At 44.2% G+C, this 18930-nt stretch overlaps 1 protein-coding gene across 2 annotated transcripts in view; it reads left to right on the top strand.

Annotated features, from left to right (window-relative positions):
* The window catches only part of LOC126100845 (uncharacterized), a 155141-nt gene that overhangs the window by 10257 nt on the left and 125954 nt on the right, over nucleotides 1-18930 (top strand). For both annotated transcript variants that reach the window (XM_049911499.1, XM_049911500.1), the window contains 4 exons: nucleotides 6425-6601; nucleotides 6685-6811; nucleotides 6916-7060; nucleotides 7137-7279. In XM_049911499.1, the coding sequence (XP_049767456.1) occupies nucleotides 6425-6601; nucleotides 6685-6811; nucleotides 6916-7060; nucleotides 7137-7279 (592 nt within the window). The remainder of the gene's footprint in view (nucleotides 1-6424; nucleotides 6602-6684; nucleotides 6812-6915; nucleotides 7061-7136; nucleotides 7280-18930) is intronic.

Raw genomic sequence — 18930 nt, 5'->3', positions numbered from 1 at the left:
ATTGTGCAATTAGTCTATAAACTGTTACCATTTTTAAAGCTATAGAACATTATGTGAAAGTCTGAAATTTTTTTATCAATTACTCGCAAATGAGGGCGCAACAGGATGAACAGCTGGAGAGTGTAAACGTCACCATATAGACTGTTTCAGAAATTTGATCCCACAACTAGGAACCTCTCTGTGAGGTGAACGCTTCCTCGTCTAACCATTAATGGGCTAGTCACCTCTGTCAGGGTGCTGGTCACTCCAGTCCTGTATTTGGACTTCGCATCTGGTACAGCTCCCACTCATTAACCCTGGCTGAACATCAGCTCCAAGCTGCCATCCGAAGGGCCGCTGCTTGGACATCTTCCCATGATTTCCATTTCTCTCGACTGCAAGTATGCAGTCATGCATTTCTGTTGTTCTACAATGGTCCATCATGAGCCAGCACTCGACTTGGGTATCCAGCACTTTGGAGTTGTTGCCTAGTCCTATTTTTTGAGCCTCCTTTTCGAAAACAAGCTGACTTGGCTGCCCCATATTAGTTAGCTAAAGACTAGCTGCATGTGGAGCTTAACACTCTCCTTCCATGCCCAAATCTGTTGAGGTACAGATTGTGCTTCTCTGACACATATTTACGAGGCTCTGGTCTCATCTCTACTGGACTATAGTTATCAAGTACATGGCTTTGTGGCAGCTGCTGGTTTGAAATTGTTAGACCATGTCCATTGCTATGGCATGTGACTTGCTTCTGGTGCCTTCTGGACTAGTTCCCGCTTCGGTTTCGATGGTATCGACTCTTCTATGCAACTCCTGGGGACCTCACATCTTGTGTGAGTACATGCTTGGCCAGCATTGGGTCCCAGCCCTTGCAGCCCTATTTCCATTTCCATGCTGCAAGTCTATCCATATACTACTATTTATTCTCCTCTGCCTCTCAATTGGACGGTCTGTTTGATGCCAGCTGTCTTGGACTTGGTTTTTGATTTTGGACATTCTTTCTCTTCGCTTCTGGCATTATTTGGCTTTTCATTCTTCAGTATGTGGTCCCCATTCTTGGGTTTGACCTGCTATTATTTTCCCAAATTTTACAAAAGTGTGGGTCGTGCGTGGTAGGTCACCAAATGCGGTGTATATTCTGCCAGTTGTTTGTTTCTTTGCACCCTTCCTGTGACTATAACATCAGTGAGTCACAGTTGGAATCACTCAACCCATACAAATATCTGTGTGTAACACTATGTAGGGATATTGAATGGGATGATGACATAGGCTCAGTCGTTGGTAAAGCAGGTCGGTAAACTCAGGTTTATTCATAGAATATGGGGGAATGCAGTCTGTCTACAAAGGAGTTTGCTTCTAATTACTTGTGTGGCCAATCCTTGAATATTACTAAAGTGTATGGAACCAGACCAAATAGGTCTGACAGGAGATATTGAATGTTACAAAGAAGGACAGCACAAATGGTCCCAGGTTTGTCTGACATGTGGCAGTATGTCACAGATATTTTGAAAGAACTGAAGTGATAGACTCTGAAGAAAGATGTAAACTATCCTAAGAAAACCTACTTACAAAGTTTCAAGAAGTAGATTCAAATGATGACTGTAGGAATATGCTACTACGCTCTACATACTGGTCACATAGGGATCATGAGGACAATACTAGAATAATAACAGCACACACAGAGGCATTTAAACAATTATTCTTCCTACACCCCATATATGAATGGAACAGGAATAAACTCTTAACGACTGATACAAATGGGCATTCCCTTTGCCATGCACTTCAGTGGTTTGCAGAATATAGATATAGATGTTACTAAGTCTCCACCCAACCTCCAAGTTCTGATTACAGATTGGTTTGTATTATTGGAAAGAAAGAAAGAAAGAAAAAGTATAAAAATTACAGGTATAGTGTAGTTTATATGTTGAGTCAAAAAGGATGCAAGAGGTTCTAAATTTTGCTGCATCATTCCCAGCTGCACTGAAAAAGAGATCACAAAAAGTTACTTCTTCAAAACACTTACTTGTTTGAAGATGGAGATTTCAAACATGCTGATGCTTCTGTTCCTAGGGGTTCAGTGTTCACCAAATGAATCATTTCAGTAGGGGCACACCAAAGATAAAACTACTGCTCTTTCTCTCATGAGAGTTATTAAATGAGCTACTTTTTTTATTATTATTATTTATTTTATGGCCTTCATTAGACCACTCTAGTCAAAAATACAAAGTTGTAAACAAGTTGTTACACAGGAATACAATTTGGCTCAACAGTAACTTAATATGATATTTAGGTAATATAATTATTAGTCTATTCTTATATGAAAGGTGTTTTGCTCTTCTGTCTGCCCAATATTTCTTCGTTCTTTCAGGTATTTTCTTTCTTTCTTCATCTGAGATCACTCTTCCTGTACTCCTTTTATTGATTTTCATTTGTAGTCTGGTTTGCGGGTCGTGCAGTATTCTGGTTTTCTGTCTTGTTTTTTAGGTCATCTACTGTAATTTGGAGTTCTTTTATATCTTCCTTAATTTCTGTGATCCATTATTTTTTACTAATTCTGTTTTCTGGAGTTCTCATCAGATGTCCAAAGAATGAGATGAGTTTCTTCCTGATCGTGCTCATGACTGGTTCTATTTTCTTATATACTGTTTCATTTGATGCTATTCTCCTATGTCCATTTATTTTATACTGTTTATTTATACATGTCCTTATTCTTCCTTCTATTTTTAGTATTCTGTTAATTTCTGCTGTATTAGTTGTTTTGAAGATAGTTTCAGCTGCATACCTTATTTCTGGTTGTGTAACTGTTTTATAGTGTTTTAGTTTTGCATCTATAGATAGGCTTTTTTTTTGTTGTATGTAGTTTTGGTAATGCAATTTGCGTAGTTCAGTTTTTTTATTCTATTCTGCCATGATGGCTTCTCATTTAGATTGTATGTTATTACTTTGCGCAAACACTTAAATTTATCAACAATTTTGATTTCTTGTTCTCCTATTGTAATTTTGCTTGCAAGTGGTGGATCAGTTAGCATAATCTCTGTTTTTCAAATGATATTCTAAGGCCTACTTTCTCTGCTATTTCCTGGCTTCCTGAATGGTGTTGGCTAGGAGAGCAAGATCATCAGCGAATCCCAAGCAGTTCAAGCTAATATCATCTTTTGCACTTCCAATTATTATCATCTTTGCCTTGTCCTTGTACCATTCTCTCATTACGTATTCCAGTGCACAGTAATGGTGATAGGCAGTCACCTTGTCTTAAGCCTGTTTTTATGAGGAATGGTTCCAAAATTTCTCCTCTAAACTTCACTTTTGATTTGGTGTTGGTTAGAGTGAGTTGTATTATTTTAATTAGTTTTGGATGGAGTCCTAGTTTTCTTAAAATTTTTAGTACTGAAGGTCTGTGGAGACAGTCATATGCCCTCTTAAAATCTACAAATGTTATTGCCAGACGTTTGTTCTGTTTCTTGTAGTATGCCATAATCAATTTTAAACTAATTATGTGTTCTGCACAGCTTCTCCATGGTCTGAAAGCTCCCTGATATTCCCCTAACTCCTGTTCTAATTGCTCCTTGATTCTTTCATATAGGATCTTGGATAGAATTTTGTATGTGCAATCTAGGAGAGAGATTCCTCTGTCGTTGTCTGGGTTGCCCTTACCTCCCTTTTTGTGTAGTGGGTGGATGATAGCTGTGGTCCAATGTTCAGGGAATCGTTCTGTCATCTAAATTTTTGTTAGAGCCATGTGTAAGGAGGTCTTGACTGTGTCACTTGCATATTTCCACATTTCAACAAAAACCTGATCTTCTCCACATGCCTTATAATTTTTTTGTTCTTTAAGAATTTTTTCTACTTCTTGGAAAGTTGGAGGGTCTAGTTTGTTAGGTTTGGTTTCTATTGGGGTATTTATGTTGATTTGTAAGGGTTCTTTGGGTTCCTCGCAATTCAGAAGTTTGTTAAATGCTTTTGCCATGATTTCTGCATTTTCCTTGTTACTGTGTGTCAGTCTTGCATCTTCGTCTTTCAGTATTAGTGTAGTGGCCTCATATTGGTGTAGTTGTTTCCCAAAGTTTTTATAGTAGTTCCTGGAGTTGGTTTTATGATAATTATCTTCTATAGAGTTTATAATATCTTTATGGAATCCTCTCTTGATTCTTCTAATATTTTGTGTGAATTTTTTTCTTTCATGTTTTAGGTTGATGGCATTTTCTTCAGTTTTGTGTATTTGAAACTTTAACCATGCTTGGTGTCTATCTTCATGGAATTTGTCACATTCTGATGTCCACCATGCATGTTTCCTTCGTGGGTTCAAGGGAGCTAGATTCTCTGCTTCTTTTTTAAGATTTGGTACTAGTTGTTCTAGATCATCTGTTAATTTGATGGTTTATGTTATTTGTTGGTATTTATTATTTTTAATTAGCTTATGTGGGTCAAACCTCCTTTTTGTTTTATTAGTTTTTCCGGTCCTCTTCTTTAATGGTGTGAATTTGATTTTAATTTTAACTATATAATGGTCTTAGCCTGTGTCTACTCCTCTCAGTACTTAAACATTGTGGATCTTATGAAAATTTTTGTCCATACAGACATGGTCTAGCTGCCACTCCCCCTTTCTCCAGTCTGGATGTTTGCATGTTTTAAGTTTACTTGGCTACCTCTTAAAGTATGTTGATTTAGATATATGGTTGTGTTCTCTGCAGAGTTCTACAAGTCTTTGACCGTTTTGTTTGTAAATTTATGTGGACTCCATTTTCCAATTATATATTTATTTCCTTTCTTTTCCCAACTGAGCATTGAAATCTCCCAATAAGATTTTTAGATTTTTTTTATTTACTCTGTTCATAGTTTGTTCTAGAAGGTCCCAAAATTTTTCTACCTCTTCCTTTGTTTTTGTTAGACAATTTTTTTCTTTTTTTGGGGCATGAGCATTTATTATTGTATAGGTTTTATTTATTGTTTTAAAGCTTAGTCACAACTCTTGGTGATACTACTGGGAAATTCGTTACTGAATCTATTATTTTTATGTTTACTAAAACCCTGTTCCAAACTGGGGACATTGTTTCATTGCCCTCGGTCCTGGTTTCCCATTATAAATTCTGTATCCTTGTGATTCGAATAGGTCCTCTGTGGTGTTTCTCGTTTCTTGGATCCCTGTTGTTAAAATTTTATGTTTATTTAGTTCATCTGTGAGATCCTAGAGTTTTCTGGTCTGAAGTAGTGAGTTTATGTTGTGTGTTGCTATATAATTTATCTGCTCATGTTTAATCTTCTTTTTGTGTTTTAGTGTGCATTTTGATGGTTGCAGACACTCAGATTCGTTGCTGTCTTCTAGTTGACTACCCACCGAATCCGATGTAGCCTTTTCCTGCCTTTTTGAGCAGGACAGTGGAATTTTTTTCCTAAAAGACCTTTCCATTTTTGACTTTCAAAGGTTGTCAACATTAGTTGGACCAAGCTCCGATTTATAACTACGGTTGTTAACCACAGAGGGTGTGTTTGATCCGCAAGAGCTATTTTATTTCACTCAAGTCCGCCTGTAAACCGGTGAGGACTTCCCTATCCGCCACCTGGGACGCGCCATGTAGGAGTATCACCTCTCCTCCTACTATGACAACATAGTAGCTACTATAAAACTACAATTTCTTTTTTGGTGTCACCATATGAATGCTGTTTTTATTGTTTTGTGAAGCTGTGTTTATAGGCTTTTTCAAACAACTTTTACTAGCAGAAAGAATTCTCGCTTTGCAGTGAAGTGTGTGCTGATACTGAAGTTTGGAAGTAGGAGGCGGAAGTAAAGCCCTGAGGGTGGTCGTGAGTCATGCTTGGCTAGCTCAGTCAGCAGAGCTCTTGGCTGTCAAACACAAAGGTCCCACATTAGAGTCATGTTCTAGCATATGATTTACCATCATTCTTACCGGCTTTATGTTCACTTGCACAGTTTGAGGCCTTTTCACGTTTAAATTTGATTATTTAAGGAAAATCACTGATTATTGTTGTTGAGTGTCCTAGCAACAAATCATATGTTTTAATAATATGTTGGTAAATAATTGGTTAAACATTTTCAACAGTAAGCTGTACTGCTTCTCTTTGAAATGCTGACATTTCTTTCTCATAAAAGCTTCAATTTGTTTCATTCTGGCAGTAAATGACAAAAATTAATGGCTAGTAGAGGTCTGCTTGAGCACATGAGTAAGAAAAATTATAGTGAGCCTGTAAGTAATTCCTGTACTCATTGTCATTGGGGTTGCTAATTGGCCTTGTACTTTCAGGTTAGATTTAAGATGAAGGAGAAGTGAAACTTCATTTTCCATTAGTTTAATTTAAGAAGTAATTGTAGAGATTTGATTTTAAAGGGATTTTGTGTTGTGCAAGCTAGCTTATCTTTTTTCTTTCTCAAAACTATTGTGTTTAAACATTAGTATTTTCATATCTCTTTTTTTTTTTTTTTTAGAATCTGTTCTCAGTGCCAAATAAGAGGGCATCAGATGAGTTAATTTGTTACCTTTTCTCCCTCATTGATGGAGATAAATACAACATCAAGCAGAATTTGCTTTACATCATGTTAGACAAGAAAAGGGAAAATAGTTTTTACTCTCAGGTCCACAGCTTTTCAAATGATATAAGTGATGTAAGTATGTTGTTTCATTTAAATTACACCTGCATTCGTAATAGGTTTGTTATTCATTTTATTCTATTTTCTTTTCTGCTCAGGAATATCCAGAGGAAAACCTGCCAAAAGTGGTTAAATCATTTTTCCTTATGCCTTCAGGAGAAAAATATGTGCAATACTTGTACAAACTTACATTAATTGCAATGAAAAATGATCTTAAAATGGCTGGTATGATGAATGATTTTGCAATACTTTTTTAATCTCACTGAATGTGGTTGGTAGTGGTTGCCTCACAAGTAATGATATCAAATACTCAGTATTTACACTTTCAGGGATCGTAATGCATCCAGCAAGACCACCTAAGGATGAGGAAGAATTAACAAAACTAGAATCTATGAATGATATATTAGACGAACATTTGAAAATGCAGACCAAGTGTGCTGAGCAATCATATGTAAAGAACAAGAATAAGGAAAGGTAAATATACCACTGACTAAATTGCCCACTGACTATAATTTGTAATACCAGTGTAACAATTGTCTCTTTTTCCAAGATTGTTAAAGCGACAAATACAGAGAAAGCGAAAGGTGCTGATGGAGCTGACAGCAGATCTTAAATTGAAGATGGAGAAGTATAGTCTTCCAGAACATATGAAAAGTTTGGTCTTCTCAGGGTATGATCAAAAAGTCATAAAAGGTAGTATGGCTGTTCTTTTGTCAAATTATAAAAACTATTCCAGTAGTCACAAATTAATCAATGAAATAATTGTTTTGTGCAAATTTGTTTACAAACAGACATAAATGCAGAAACATTATGTTGGAGAAGCGCACTCATTTGTGGCAGGTATATTTTAAACTTTACCAATTAAAATTAAAATCAATCACAAATTGAAGAGAGAGAAAATTATGTGACTTACACTTTCTGGTATTTACTGTTGTTCAGGAGCCTCTATGTGGCCACTCTCATGTCCTCTTACATTGCTCCCTCCTCTGTATCTACGTCCTCCTTGTGGCTTACTTGCATCATCTCCCTTTCTCTCGTTCAAGATCATTCTTTTGTGGTGAGACCAGTCATTAGGCAGTACATACAGAAACCATAAGAAGTGAGTGGAAGACAGAGTGTTCAGTGTATCACAAAGAGACAGCTCAACAGTAGACCTATGCAGTGGCTAGATTTGTATAAAATATTGGAATATGTACTGCCTCAAAGTATGCCCTGTAGCTCTCTAGTTTGATTTTTTCCTTTGTGACAGTACATAAATATTCTTTAGGTGTAAACAGTCTGTAAATACACTGCGCAACAGAATTAAAGTATCACTTTTACGAAGCCCAGTAGTTGTCTCCCATTTTGATGCATAAGTTTGAACTTTCTTGAAAGGTGCCTACAACCCCTCTCTGTAATGGTGCGAAAGCATGGCACCCTGAGACTTCAACCTCATGCTCATTGACACTGAAAACAGCAAGGTATCTACACATGCAAAAAAATATCACTGATGAGAAGTTCATTTGACGTATAAAGTGGGTTAATTATGTCACACTGAACGTGTCACATGATGTGAAGGTTGTAATAGCCCCTCTTCCCACATTTCAGCCATGCTTTTGATGCCTCTGTAGTGGAGGTTAAACCTGCAATATCCATCATTTAAGTCAGGTGGTTTGCTGATGGGTGGCCAAGGAAAACATTTCAGACACACCACCACTCAGAATCAAAATGAAAAGGCCTTGTGGATGCGAGGTGGCGGCATAAAGGGCGTCAGTGAAACCAACCTTTTCCCTGGGACACTGATTCCCACACATTGTGCGGTAAAAAAACGACAGTTCGCAGTGCAACAAGCAGCAGGAAGATTGTTTTGACACTGCCTCCTCCCTCAGACATTTCAACCCTTCTCTGTGGGGCTGAATCCTCATTGAACGTGATCGTACCCCTTCGGCGTGCAATGTGACTAATTTTTGCTCTTGTGTACAAGTTATAACCAGTAGGTACAGTTCAAAATCTTTGGATGAAATTTGAATGTGATCTGAGCAGCAAAGAGTCTTAGTGCTTTTTCAGTGCTCCTGTTGCGCACTCCTGTGACATGATCAAAGAGGGCTGTAACATTGACATGTGTGAGAATAAAATGACAAAGAGTGCCTTTAGGACCCCTCAGTTTTGCAAAACCTTCAATGGCACCCATCCAACTTTAAAAATGTACCATTACAGAGAAAACCTACACAAATGGCTTATGCATCTGAAAGGCTAGTTGCCCGCCTGCAGCCACCTAGGAGTATTTTGCAGGTTTTCTCTGTCAATGCTAATTTTGAAAATGCTCAGTTAATGTGGGTTGGTGCCACCAAGGGTTTTGCCAAACTGGGGGGCCGTAGAGCAACCATTTGTGTCAACACTTCCCCCCTCCCCGTGATCACGTCACGGGAGGACATGAAACAGGAGCACTGAAAAAACATAAGGACCCTTTGCTGCTACTGATCAAGTTCAGATTTCATTGAATGGTTTTGAACGCTCCCTAGTGGTTCCACCCTGTACGCCAGAGCTTAATTGCATTTTCATCTGTAATTGAAAGGGGTGTGATCATGTTAAGTGGGGTTGCTGTCTTGTGATATCTGCTGAGAATGGTTGAATTGCCTAGGAGGAGTTACCAGTGCCAAAGATTGTCAAGTATATAGTCATTTTGCTCATAGCACTGCGGACTGTTATTTTTCACTGCAAAATGTGTGGGAATCAATGTCTCAAGAAAAGGGGTTTTTTCATTGACAACCTTATGCTACCCCTTAAGACTTTTTCATTTGGTTCTGAGTGACAGTGTGTGTGAAATGTTACCCTTGGGCTCTCATAAGAAAACCATCTGATTCCAATGGCTGGCCATCGTGGTTCTGACCTCCATCAGAGAGGTGAAAAAAGCAGCAGTGAAATGTGGATAAGAGTGGCTGTGTCAACCTTGTTATCCACCCCTGCGGGTTCGGGGGTTAGAATAGGCCCGCGGTATTCCTGCCTGTCGTAAGAGGCGACTAAAAGGAGTCTCACATGTTTTGGCCTTATGTGATGGTCCCCTCTCGGGTTTGACCTCCATCTTTCTAAATTATTCCGAAGAGCGAGCCAATTGGGGAAGGGCGCCTTACGTGGTGCATTGTATCCGTCGTGCAATTAGACCTTTAGCCGGCTTTCACGTCGTTGCCATGGTGTCCCGCTCGTTTTCGATCTTTAGGGCGGGGATACGTCCCTGGGTGCGATTACCACGCTGCCCTCTGCAGTGTTTCTTTTAACTGCGGCGACGACCTTGGACAGTTTTGCACCTAAGATCCAGCACGGTAGCCAGTCCGTTGTGGTGGGGCCGCCATGTACCCTCTTGGTTGTAGCCCCCTGACAACACAGGGATCGCTCTACTGATGCCTGCGCCGTTAACTCCCCACGTATGCCAAGGAGTAGATGCCTATCCTCCTGGGGTATCAGGACTCCCGGCAACGGCCATCCTGCCAGGTGGCCTTTGCTGTGGCTGGGTGGCGCCCGTGGGGAGGGCCCTTGGTCGGAGTAGGTGGCATCAGGGCGGATGACCCGCAATGAAGCGTGGTACATCATCTCTCGCTGGCGGCCAGCCGCCAGCAGTCTCTAAGCGTTCTCGGGCTCAATTTAATGCTCAGAAGTACGATCCGAAAACGTTCCCCTCCCTGGCCACGCCGTGGGAAGAGCGTAAGTCCCAGGATGGAGGTAACAGTTATTCGCCCCGATTCTTAGTTTGCACGAGAGCTGATGGGGAGTCTTTTCTCTCCACAAAGCCTCAGTTCTTCGTCGAGCATTTAGAGGACAAGTTTGGGGAGGTGGAGGGCTTGTCTAAAATGCGCTCTGGCTCAGTACTGATACAAACGGCATCCTCCGCCCAGTCACGCAGGTTACTTGCTTGTGACAAGTTGGGGGATGTTAACGTTACTATTACTCCACATAAGAGTTTAAATATGGTCCAGGGTGTTATTTTCCATAGGGACCTCCTTTTGCAGTCTGATGACGAGCTGCGCGCCAACTTAGAACGTAGAGGTGTTCATTTCGTCCGGCGCGTTCATCGGGGTCCGAGGGACAATCAGGTTGCTACCGGTGCCTTCATCTTGGCCTTCGAGGGTGATACGTTACCGGAAAAGGTCAAGGTGATGGTCTACCGATGTGACGTCAAGCCCTATATCCCTCCCCCGATGCGGTGCTTCAAGTGCTGGAAGTTCGGCCATATGTCTTCCCGCTGCACTTCCAGCCTCACATGTCGAGATTGCGGACGCCCATCTCATCCCGATACTCCATGTGCCCCGCCTCCCATCTGCGTCAACTGCGGGGAGCACCATTCACCTTGCTCGCCAGACTGCAGAATATTCCAGAAAGAGCGCAAAATCATGGAATATAAGACCCTGGACCGACTGACTTATACTGAGGCCAAACGGAAATATGACCGATTACATCCAGTGAGAATGACAACTTCCTACGCCGCTGTTACAACACCTGTGCTAGCCCCATCAGTTTCGCGCCTTTCGGCCGGATCGACGAGTGGTACAACTCCTCCTGCCCCCTTGCCAGTGGGGGGCTCTACCCACCCGATTGCTCCTGTGCCACCTACCTCAGGAGCAACACCATCCCCCCCATCGGGGACGTCGGTCCCCGCTTCTACGCCGGAGAAGTGTCCAACTTCTTCGGCTTCTCACGCTCGCAAGGGGTCCCTTGGGTCCCTCCCTTCCCAGGCTTCCACCGGCGGGAAGGCTGACGATAGACAGTGGCGTAAGTGCCCACAATCTGCAGGTCGAAGGGCTTCCCGATCCTCCTCCGTCCCGGAGACTGAATCGGTGAAGCCCTCCCAGCCAGTTAAACCCAAGGAGCAGCGTGAGAAATCAAAGAAGAGCAGCTCTAAGCCCAAGGAACGCGCGGTGGTAGCCACCCCATCGCAACCTTCTAGCTCTGCGTCTGAGGACGCGGTGGAGATTCTGGCGTCCGCTGAGGACCTCGATCTCGCCGGTCCCTCAGCCGCCGTGAATAGCAATAGCACTAGCACGGGTGCTCAATCGGAGGCAGCAGGTGACCCAGCGGCGTAATCTGCCGTCCCAGTCCCGGCACGCCTTTCTCAGCCATGGACAAAACCATCCTCCAGTGGAACTGCAGCGGTTTCTTCCACCATCTAGCTGAGCTCCGCCAACTTATCAGCCTTCACCCTTTCCTCTGCATTGCTCTGCAGGAAACTTGGTTTCCAGCAATGCGCACCCCCGCCCTCCGTGGCTATCGGGGTTATTATAAGAACCGAGCAGCTTATGAAAGGGTGTCTGGTGGCGTCTGCATCTATGTCCTTAACTCACTTCACAGCGAGTCTGTCCCTCTCCAAACAGCTTTAGAGGCTGTCGCTGTTCGGGTGTGGACGCCACAGGCTGTTACCGTCTGCAGTCTTTACCTTCCACCGGATGGTGATGTCGCGCAGCATGTCCTGGCTGCGCTGATAGCCCAATTGCCGCCACCTTTTTTATTACTGGGCGACTTTAACGCCCATAACCCTCTGTGGGGTGGGTCAGTGGCAACAGGTCGAGGCGCCACCGTTGAGCATTTATTGTCGCAGCTCGATCTCTCGATTTTGAATGATGGTGCCTCCACACACTTCAGTGTGGCGCATGGCACCTACTCCGCCATTGACCTTTCAATCTGTAGCCCTAGCCTCTTACCATCTGTCTACTGGAGTGTGCATGACGACCTGTGTGGTAGTGACCACTTTCCGATTTTTCTGTCACTACCACAGCGTCACTCTTCTGGGCGCCCTAGCAGATGGGCTATGAATAAGGCTGACTGGGACTTGTTCTCCTCCACTGCCGCTATTGAGCCTCTCTCAATTGATGCCATTGATGTGGTGGTTACATCGGTCACCGCCGGCATCGTCACTGCCGCCGAGTCTGCCATTCCCCGTTCTTCTGGGTCCCCTCGGCGGAGGGCTGTGCCTTGGTGGTCGCCTGAGATCGCTGAAGCGATTAAGGATCGCCGGCGGGCACTCCAGCGTCACAAGCGACATCCCTCCATGGACCACCTTATCGCCTTTAAACGGCTGCGTGCGCGGGCCCGCCTCCTTATCCGCCAAGGCAAGAAGGAGTGCTGGGAGCGGTATGTGTCCACCATTGGACTCCATGTCACTCCATCGCAGGTCTGGGCCAAGATTCGACGGGTCTTCGGCTATCGGACCCCTGCCAGCGTCCCTGCGCTCTCACTGAATGGAGCAGTTTGTACTGACTCCGACGTCATTGCAAACCGCTTAGCAGAGCATTTTGCTATGAGTTCCGCTTCTGCGAATTACCCCCAGGCCTTCCGCTCCATTAAAGAGCGGATGGAACGTCGGAGCCTTTCTTTTCGCACCAACGCTTCTGAACCCTACAACGCTCCATTCAGTGAGTGGGAATTTCAGAGTGCCCTTGCCGCTTGCCCTGATACCGCTCCCGGGCCAGATCGCATCCACTGTCAGATGCTGAAACACCTTTCAGTGGACTGCAAGCGACGCCTCCTCGACCTTTACAACCGTCTTTGGGTCGAGGGTGAGTTTCCATCGCAATGGCGGGAAAGTATTGTCATCCCCATTTTGAAACCTGGAAAGAACCCTCTGGAGGTGGACAGCTACCGCCCCATTAGCCTCACCAACGTTCTTTGTAAGCTTCTCGAACGGATGGTGAGCCGGCGCTTAAATTGGGTACTGGAGTCTCGGGGCCTTCTGGCTCCGTCTCAGGGTGGGTTCCGGAAAGGCCGCTCCGCCGCCGACAATCTGGTGAGCCTGGAGTCGGCCATCCGTACTGCCTTTGCCCGCCGTCAGCACCTGGTCGCTGTCTTTTTCGACATGCGGAAGGCGTACGATACGACATGGCGTCATCACATCCTTTCTACGCTTCATGGATGGGGTCTTCGGGGCCCTCTGCCGATCTTTATCCGCAATTTCCTGTCGTATCGTACCTTCCGCGTGCAAGTCGCAGCCTCCTATAGTTCCACCCACGTCCAGGAGAACGGTGTGCCACAGGGTTCTGTTTTAAGTGTCTGTCTGTTTTTAATAGCCATTAACTGGCTCGCTGCGGCCGTGGGAAATTCTGTCTCTGCTTCCCTGTATGCTGACGACTTCTGCCTTTATTACAGCTCTACTGGCATTGCAGCTGTTGAACGTCAGCTACAGGGCGCTATCCGTACGGCGCAGTCTTGGGCTGTAGCGCATGGGTTTCAGTTTTCGGCAGCCAAGACCCGCGTTATGCATTTCTGCCGGCGCCGAACAGTCCATCCTGAGCCGCGGCTTTATCTTGCTGACGAACTCCTTGCTGTGGTGGAGACCCACAGGTTTTTGGGGGTGGTTTTCGATGCCCGGTTGACTTGGCTGCCTCATATCCGGCAGCTTAAACAGACGTGTTGGCGGCATCTCAACGCTGTGAGATGCTTGAGCCACACCCGCTGGGGCGCCGACCGCTCTACCCTGTTGCGGCTCTACCAGGCGTTAATCCAGTCCCGTCTGGATTATGGGAGCCTGGCTTATGGCTCAGCATCCCCATCTGCGTTACGGGTGCTGGACCCAATTCTCCACAGCGGGATACGCCTTGCCACTGGTGCTTTCCGCACCAGCCCTGTGGACAGTGTGCTAGTGGAGGCAGGTGTACCCCCACTGCGGTTCCGGCGCCAACGTTTGCTGGCCGCTTATGCTGCCCATGTTCTAAGCTTGCCCGGGCATCCAAATTATCGTGTCCTGTTCCCGCAGTCAGTCGTCCATCTGCCAGACCGTCGGCCCCGGTCGGGTTGTCCGATCGCCGTACGCGTCAAGGAGCTTCTCTGTGGGCTTGGGTTTTTCCCTGCTCCACCTCCTTTCCGGGCGCCTCTGCGTACACCCCCGTGGTGTGTTCCTCGCCCTTGCCTTCGGCTCGACTTGGCACAGGGCTCGAAGGACTCGGTCCCTCCAGAGGCCTTCCGCCGCCGCTTTTATTCCATCCTGGCCACGTATCAGGGCTCTGGAATTGTTTACACCGACGGTTCGATGGTTGCTGGTCGTGTAGGGTATGCGCTAACTCTAGGGGACCATTCCGAACAACGGTCCTTGGCGGCTGGCTGCAGCGTTTACACTGCTGAGCTAGTCGCCATCTTTAGAGCCCTAGAGTATATCCGCTCCTGCTCAGGTGAGTCCTTCGTTATCTGTAGCGATTCCCTGAGCGGTTTACGAGCTCTCGACCAGTGTTTTCCTCGTTCTCGTCTGGTGATGGCTATCCATGAGTCCCTGCATACTCTTGCGCGTTGCGGCCGCTCTGTGGTCTTTGTGTGGACCCCCGGTCATGTCGGTATCCCGGGCAATGAACATGTTGACCGCCTGGCGAAAGAGGCCACGAATAAACCATCTCTGGATGTTGGCCTCCCAGAGGCTGATTTGCGGGCAGTCCTCCGCCGAAAAGTTTTTGCGCTTTGGGACGCTGAATGGCGCGATCGGATTACACCCAATAAACTCCATGCCATTAAGGAGACGACGACTGTGTGGCGGTCCTCCATGCGAGCCAACCGCAGGGACTCAGTCGTCCTTTGTCGGCTCCGCATTGGCCACTCCCGGCTAACACACAGTTATTTACTGCGCCAGGAGGACCCTCCTGTATGTCGCTGCGGGGCGGCTTTGACGGTGGCCCACATTCTGTTGGCCTGCCCCCTTTTCGCTGTGGTCAGGCAGACATTTGCGCTGCCTGATACGCTCCCTGCCGTTTTATCCGATGACCCTGTTATGGCTGCCTTAGTTTTACGTTTTATTCGGGCAGGGAGTTTTTATTCTTTCCTCTGAGTGTTTCTGTTTTATTTTCTTTTTTCTTTTGATTCTGGCCTTTGGCCTATGATTTTACACTGATCTTTTAATGTGTTTCTAAGTGGTTGGCTTTTCCTTTTTTATTTCTATGGTCGGCCAACCACTGTCACACTCTGTGTGGTTTTAGTTCGTTTTGTCTTGTCCTTGTCTCCGTTTCTTTTGTTCTGTATCGTCTGTGTCTATTCTGTTCCTCATTTTTATTTTCTGTGGATGTTCTTTGTCTTTGGAAAAAGGGACCGATGACCGTAGCAGTTTGGTCCCTTTCATCCCCCAAACCAACCAACCAACCTTGTTATCATGTGACAAGTCCACAGTGGTGTATGGCAGGATTGTGGTGAAATTTGATGCCAATGTGAAATTATTAATGCACTTTGTCACATGAACATCTGAGCTGTGGTCTTTTTCTCGTACCTGAAGCATTGTTGAGCTCAAGGGAGAGGTCTCTGGGTGCCATGTCTTAGTACCATTACAGAGGAAGGTTGTAGGCACCTTTGAGCCAAAATTCAAACTTGGCCATTGGAGTAGGAGACAGTTATGGGGTTTTGAAAAAGTGTTCGTGTAATTCCATTATGCAGTCTCAGTCTTTCTTACCAGAGTATCTGAGTGTGAATTTTTTTTTTTCATTATTTAGAAAAATATTGATTGTAGTTACTGAAAATATATTTGTCAGTGAAATGAGTATTATTTCTTTTCACATGTTTACTTTGTGAAGCACTTTTGTATCCTTTGATCATAACTTTTTTATCATCATATGATCGGGTCTTACTAACAAATAAAAGGATCAGCCTTTTCTATTTGTTATGCTATAAGGCAAGTTGAAATTTTATTTTTTATTTTAAATCAATATACTTCCTGCAGCCGAGTTGCCGTATATTCCTATCTCTGCCAGTTAATAAGGTAACAACAATTCTCAACTACGTCAGGCATCGGCTTCTAGATAAACTACTTCTCCCAATTATAGGTTACAATAAAATGTGGGAAATTGATCCTGCTTGTGAAACAAGCAGCTAATAGTGAAATATTTTTGTGTTTCAACAGTTCTGAAAGCCCTTGTGTAAAGGTGGAGAATTTAAGTAAGTAATAATTTTTGTAGCTCAGGGATAAAATTGCCAGTCAGCAACGTAAACTGTTTGATGACTCTAAAGTAGACTCAAGCACGCACCTGATATTGTTGCACATGCTGTCACCAGCACCCAAGACAACTTAACAGAATCCTTCTCCCTTTAACTAACAGACAACTCTCTCAGCAGATGATGGTCTGCACTGGTAATTAATTGGGACTCCTGAGTACAATCTCTCTTCTGTACACTGCTATTGGTTCAAATTTGAGTTGTTCTGTATGAAATGATTAATCTGTGGCCACTGAGGTATCTTCTCAACCTAAATGTGTCTGCCTATTACCAAACCTTTAAACTACACAAGTTGACTTCTGTTCATTTACAACTGCAAAATTAGACAAATATCACAACTATTGAAACAGTATAAATTTATAGTCTTGTGTACTCCCTTCACTTGACCTTGATTGTTGTAATTTTTTTTTCTTTTTTTTAATGAGTTAAGTAGTAGTCTTAATTTGACTGTTGCTCAGATAACTGATCTGCACCGGACCAAAATCCTAAAGCTTTCCAGTTTTTAACCTATATGCGATTGTAGCTCTAAGATGTAATGGGGGAATGTCCAATGTAGTCTCGAACTAAGCAGTGGGAGTGCTGCTAATTCCACCGATTATGGCTAGGGAGGCCCTTGTCTGCACCTTGTTGAGCTCCTTAGCAGCTGCCTTCTCTGCACCTTCTTGAGCTTCTTAGCAGCTGCCTTCTGTTCTACTTTACTCCACTGTACTCTAGCCTCATAAATTATTATACGTGTTGTTACAGAGATGTAAATCCAGTTAATGCGCTTGGGCCTGGACTCCAGTTTTTTCACAGGCTTTCCTAATGTAGATTGGAGCAAGTCTTGCCTTGCAACATGTATTCTTTAACTCAGGGGTGCATGTTTGTTTCACATCCATGGTTATCCCTGGATTCATCACCACACCCCCTATTTGTAGAATTTTGTTGAAGTGCATAATATTCCAGTAAGTATTTTAGATACGCTTTCTCATAAACTATACAACAACAGTTTCACTGGGAATAGCCATTAGATCCTGTTTTCTATACCAATTTTGCACAACGTTCAGAGCGTATTGTGCCAATGTTCTATCAGTAGTTACAAATTTGCCAGGTATTAATAGGACTAAATTGTCTATGTATCCTTGACACATATATTGCTTAATGAGCTGATGCACCTCTAGTTTTCACAGGTGTGGGGACATACTGTGCATACTCCCTGTAGTGGTGCTGATCACCGTTTTCACATCCCATCGCGATGACTTCTGCCTTCCATCCACTCAGCTTGGTATTAATCCACGTACATATTATGGTCTTAATTCCATGCACTTCTGCAGCTTTGACTGTGGATTTGTAGGTCATGTTGCTGAAAGCCCCATCAAGGAATATGCAGAGCCATTTTCTGAAAATGTTGCATGTTTTTTTTTATAACTTCAAGTTGAACAAATATATTTCAAGGAAGACGCAATACATGAAAGTCACAGATCGAGTAAATAGAGTAAGAACAAGATGTTGGCCAGGTCGACAAGTAGCCAGGCACGGGGCCTGTTTCAGCATAGTCTTCAATTTATGGAAAGCCGCATTGCGTGACGCAGACCAGTGAAAAGGCACGATTTTATGCAACAGGCGATGCAACGGCTGAGCCACCGAAGCAGCAGACGGTAAAAACTTGTGATAGTATGCTATTTTCCCCAAGAAGGCCTGCAGTTCCTTAACAGATGTAGGGTGAGGAAGGGCATCGATCGCAGCGACAGTTTGCTGAGGCGGACGAATACCATCCCGAGAGAGTTGAACCCAGGTGAAAAAAGGGACATAAGGAGTAGCATGAGAGACGATATTGACAGAGTCATCTATGGAGAACCCCAAAACGTGAAAGGCATCGAAACCAAAAAGGTTCTCTGCGTTACTATGGTCGACCACAAATATGGGAACAGTGCGAACGACAGATTTGTAAGATACCTCAGCATCAAATTGTTCCAAGAGAGAAATCTTCTGTTTATTGTAAGTCTGTAATTGCCTAGTGACGGGTGACTGAAGATAAGTCTGAGAATTGATGATAGTGGCAGCAGAACCAGTATCCACCTGCATGCGAACATCCCGACGAAGTATTTGGACAGTGAGGAATAACTTCCCTGAAAGGGAAGAAGTACAATTGACAGACAACACAGAAGCAGAGTCAGCGTCATGTGCGCGAACATCAGGTATGCGGTCGGATTTGCAAACGGATGACACATGACCCTTCTTTTTGCATTTGTGACACACGGCCCAACGTTGGGGACAATTCTCTCATGAATGTTTTGTAAAACACCGCGGACATGAAGTAACTCGCCGTGGTTTTTGCTGCAGTTTCTTAGAGGGTTGTTTACGGTTAGGCCGAGTCTGTGCTTGGTAGCGTACTGCGGCCACGTCGGCCGGCGGGGACATGCCGCATGCTTCGGCAACAG

This window comes from Schistocerca cancellata, chromosome 9, assembly GCF_023864275.1.
Source record: "Schistocerca cancellata isolate TAMUIC-IGC-003103 chromosome 9, iqSchCanc2.1, whole genome shotgun sequence".
Lineage (NCBI taxonomy): Eukaryota > Metazoa > Arthropoda > Insecta > Orthoptera > Acrididae > Schistocerca > Schistocerca cancellata.
This window is presented reverse-complemented; position numbering and strand designations above follow the sequence as displayed.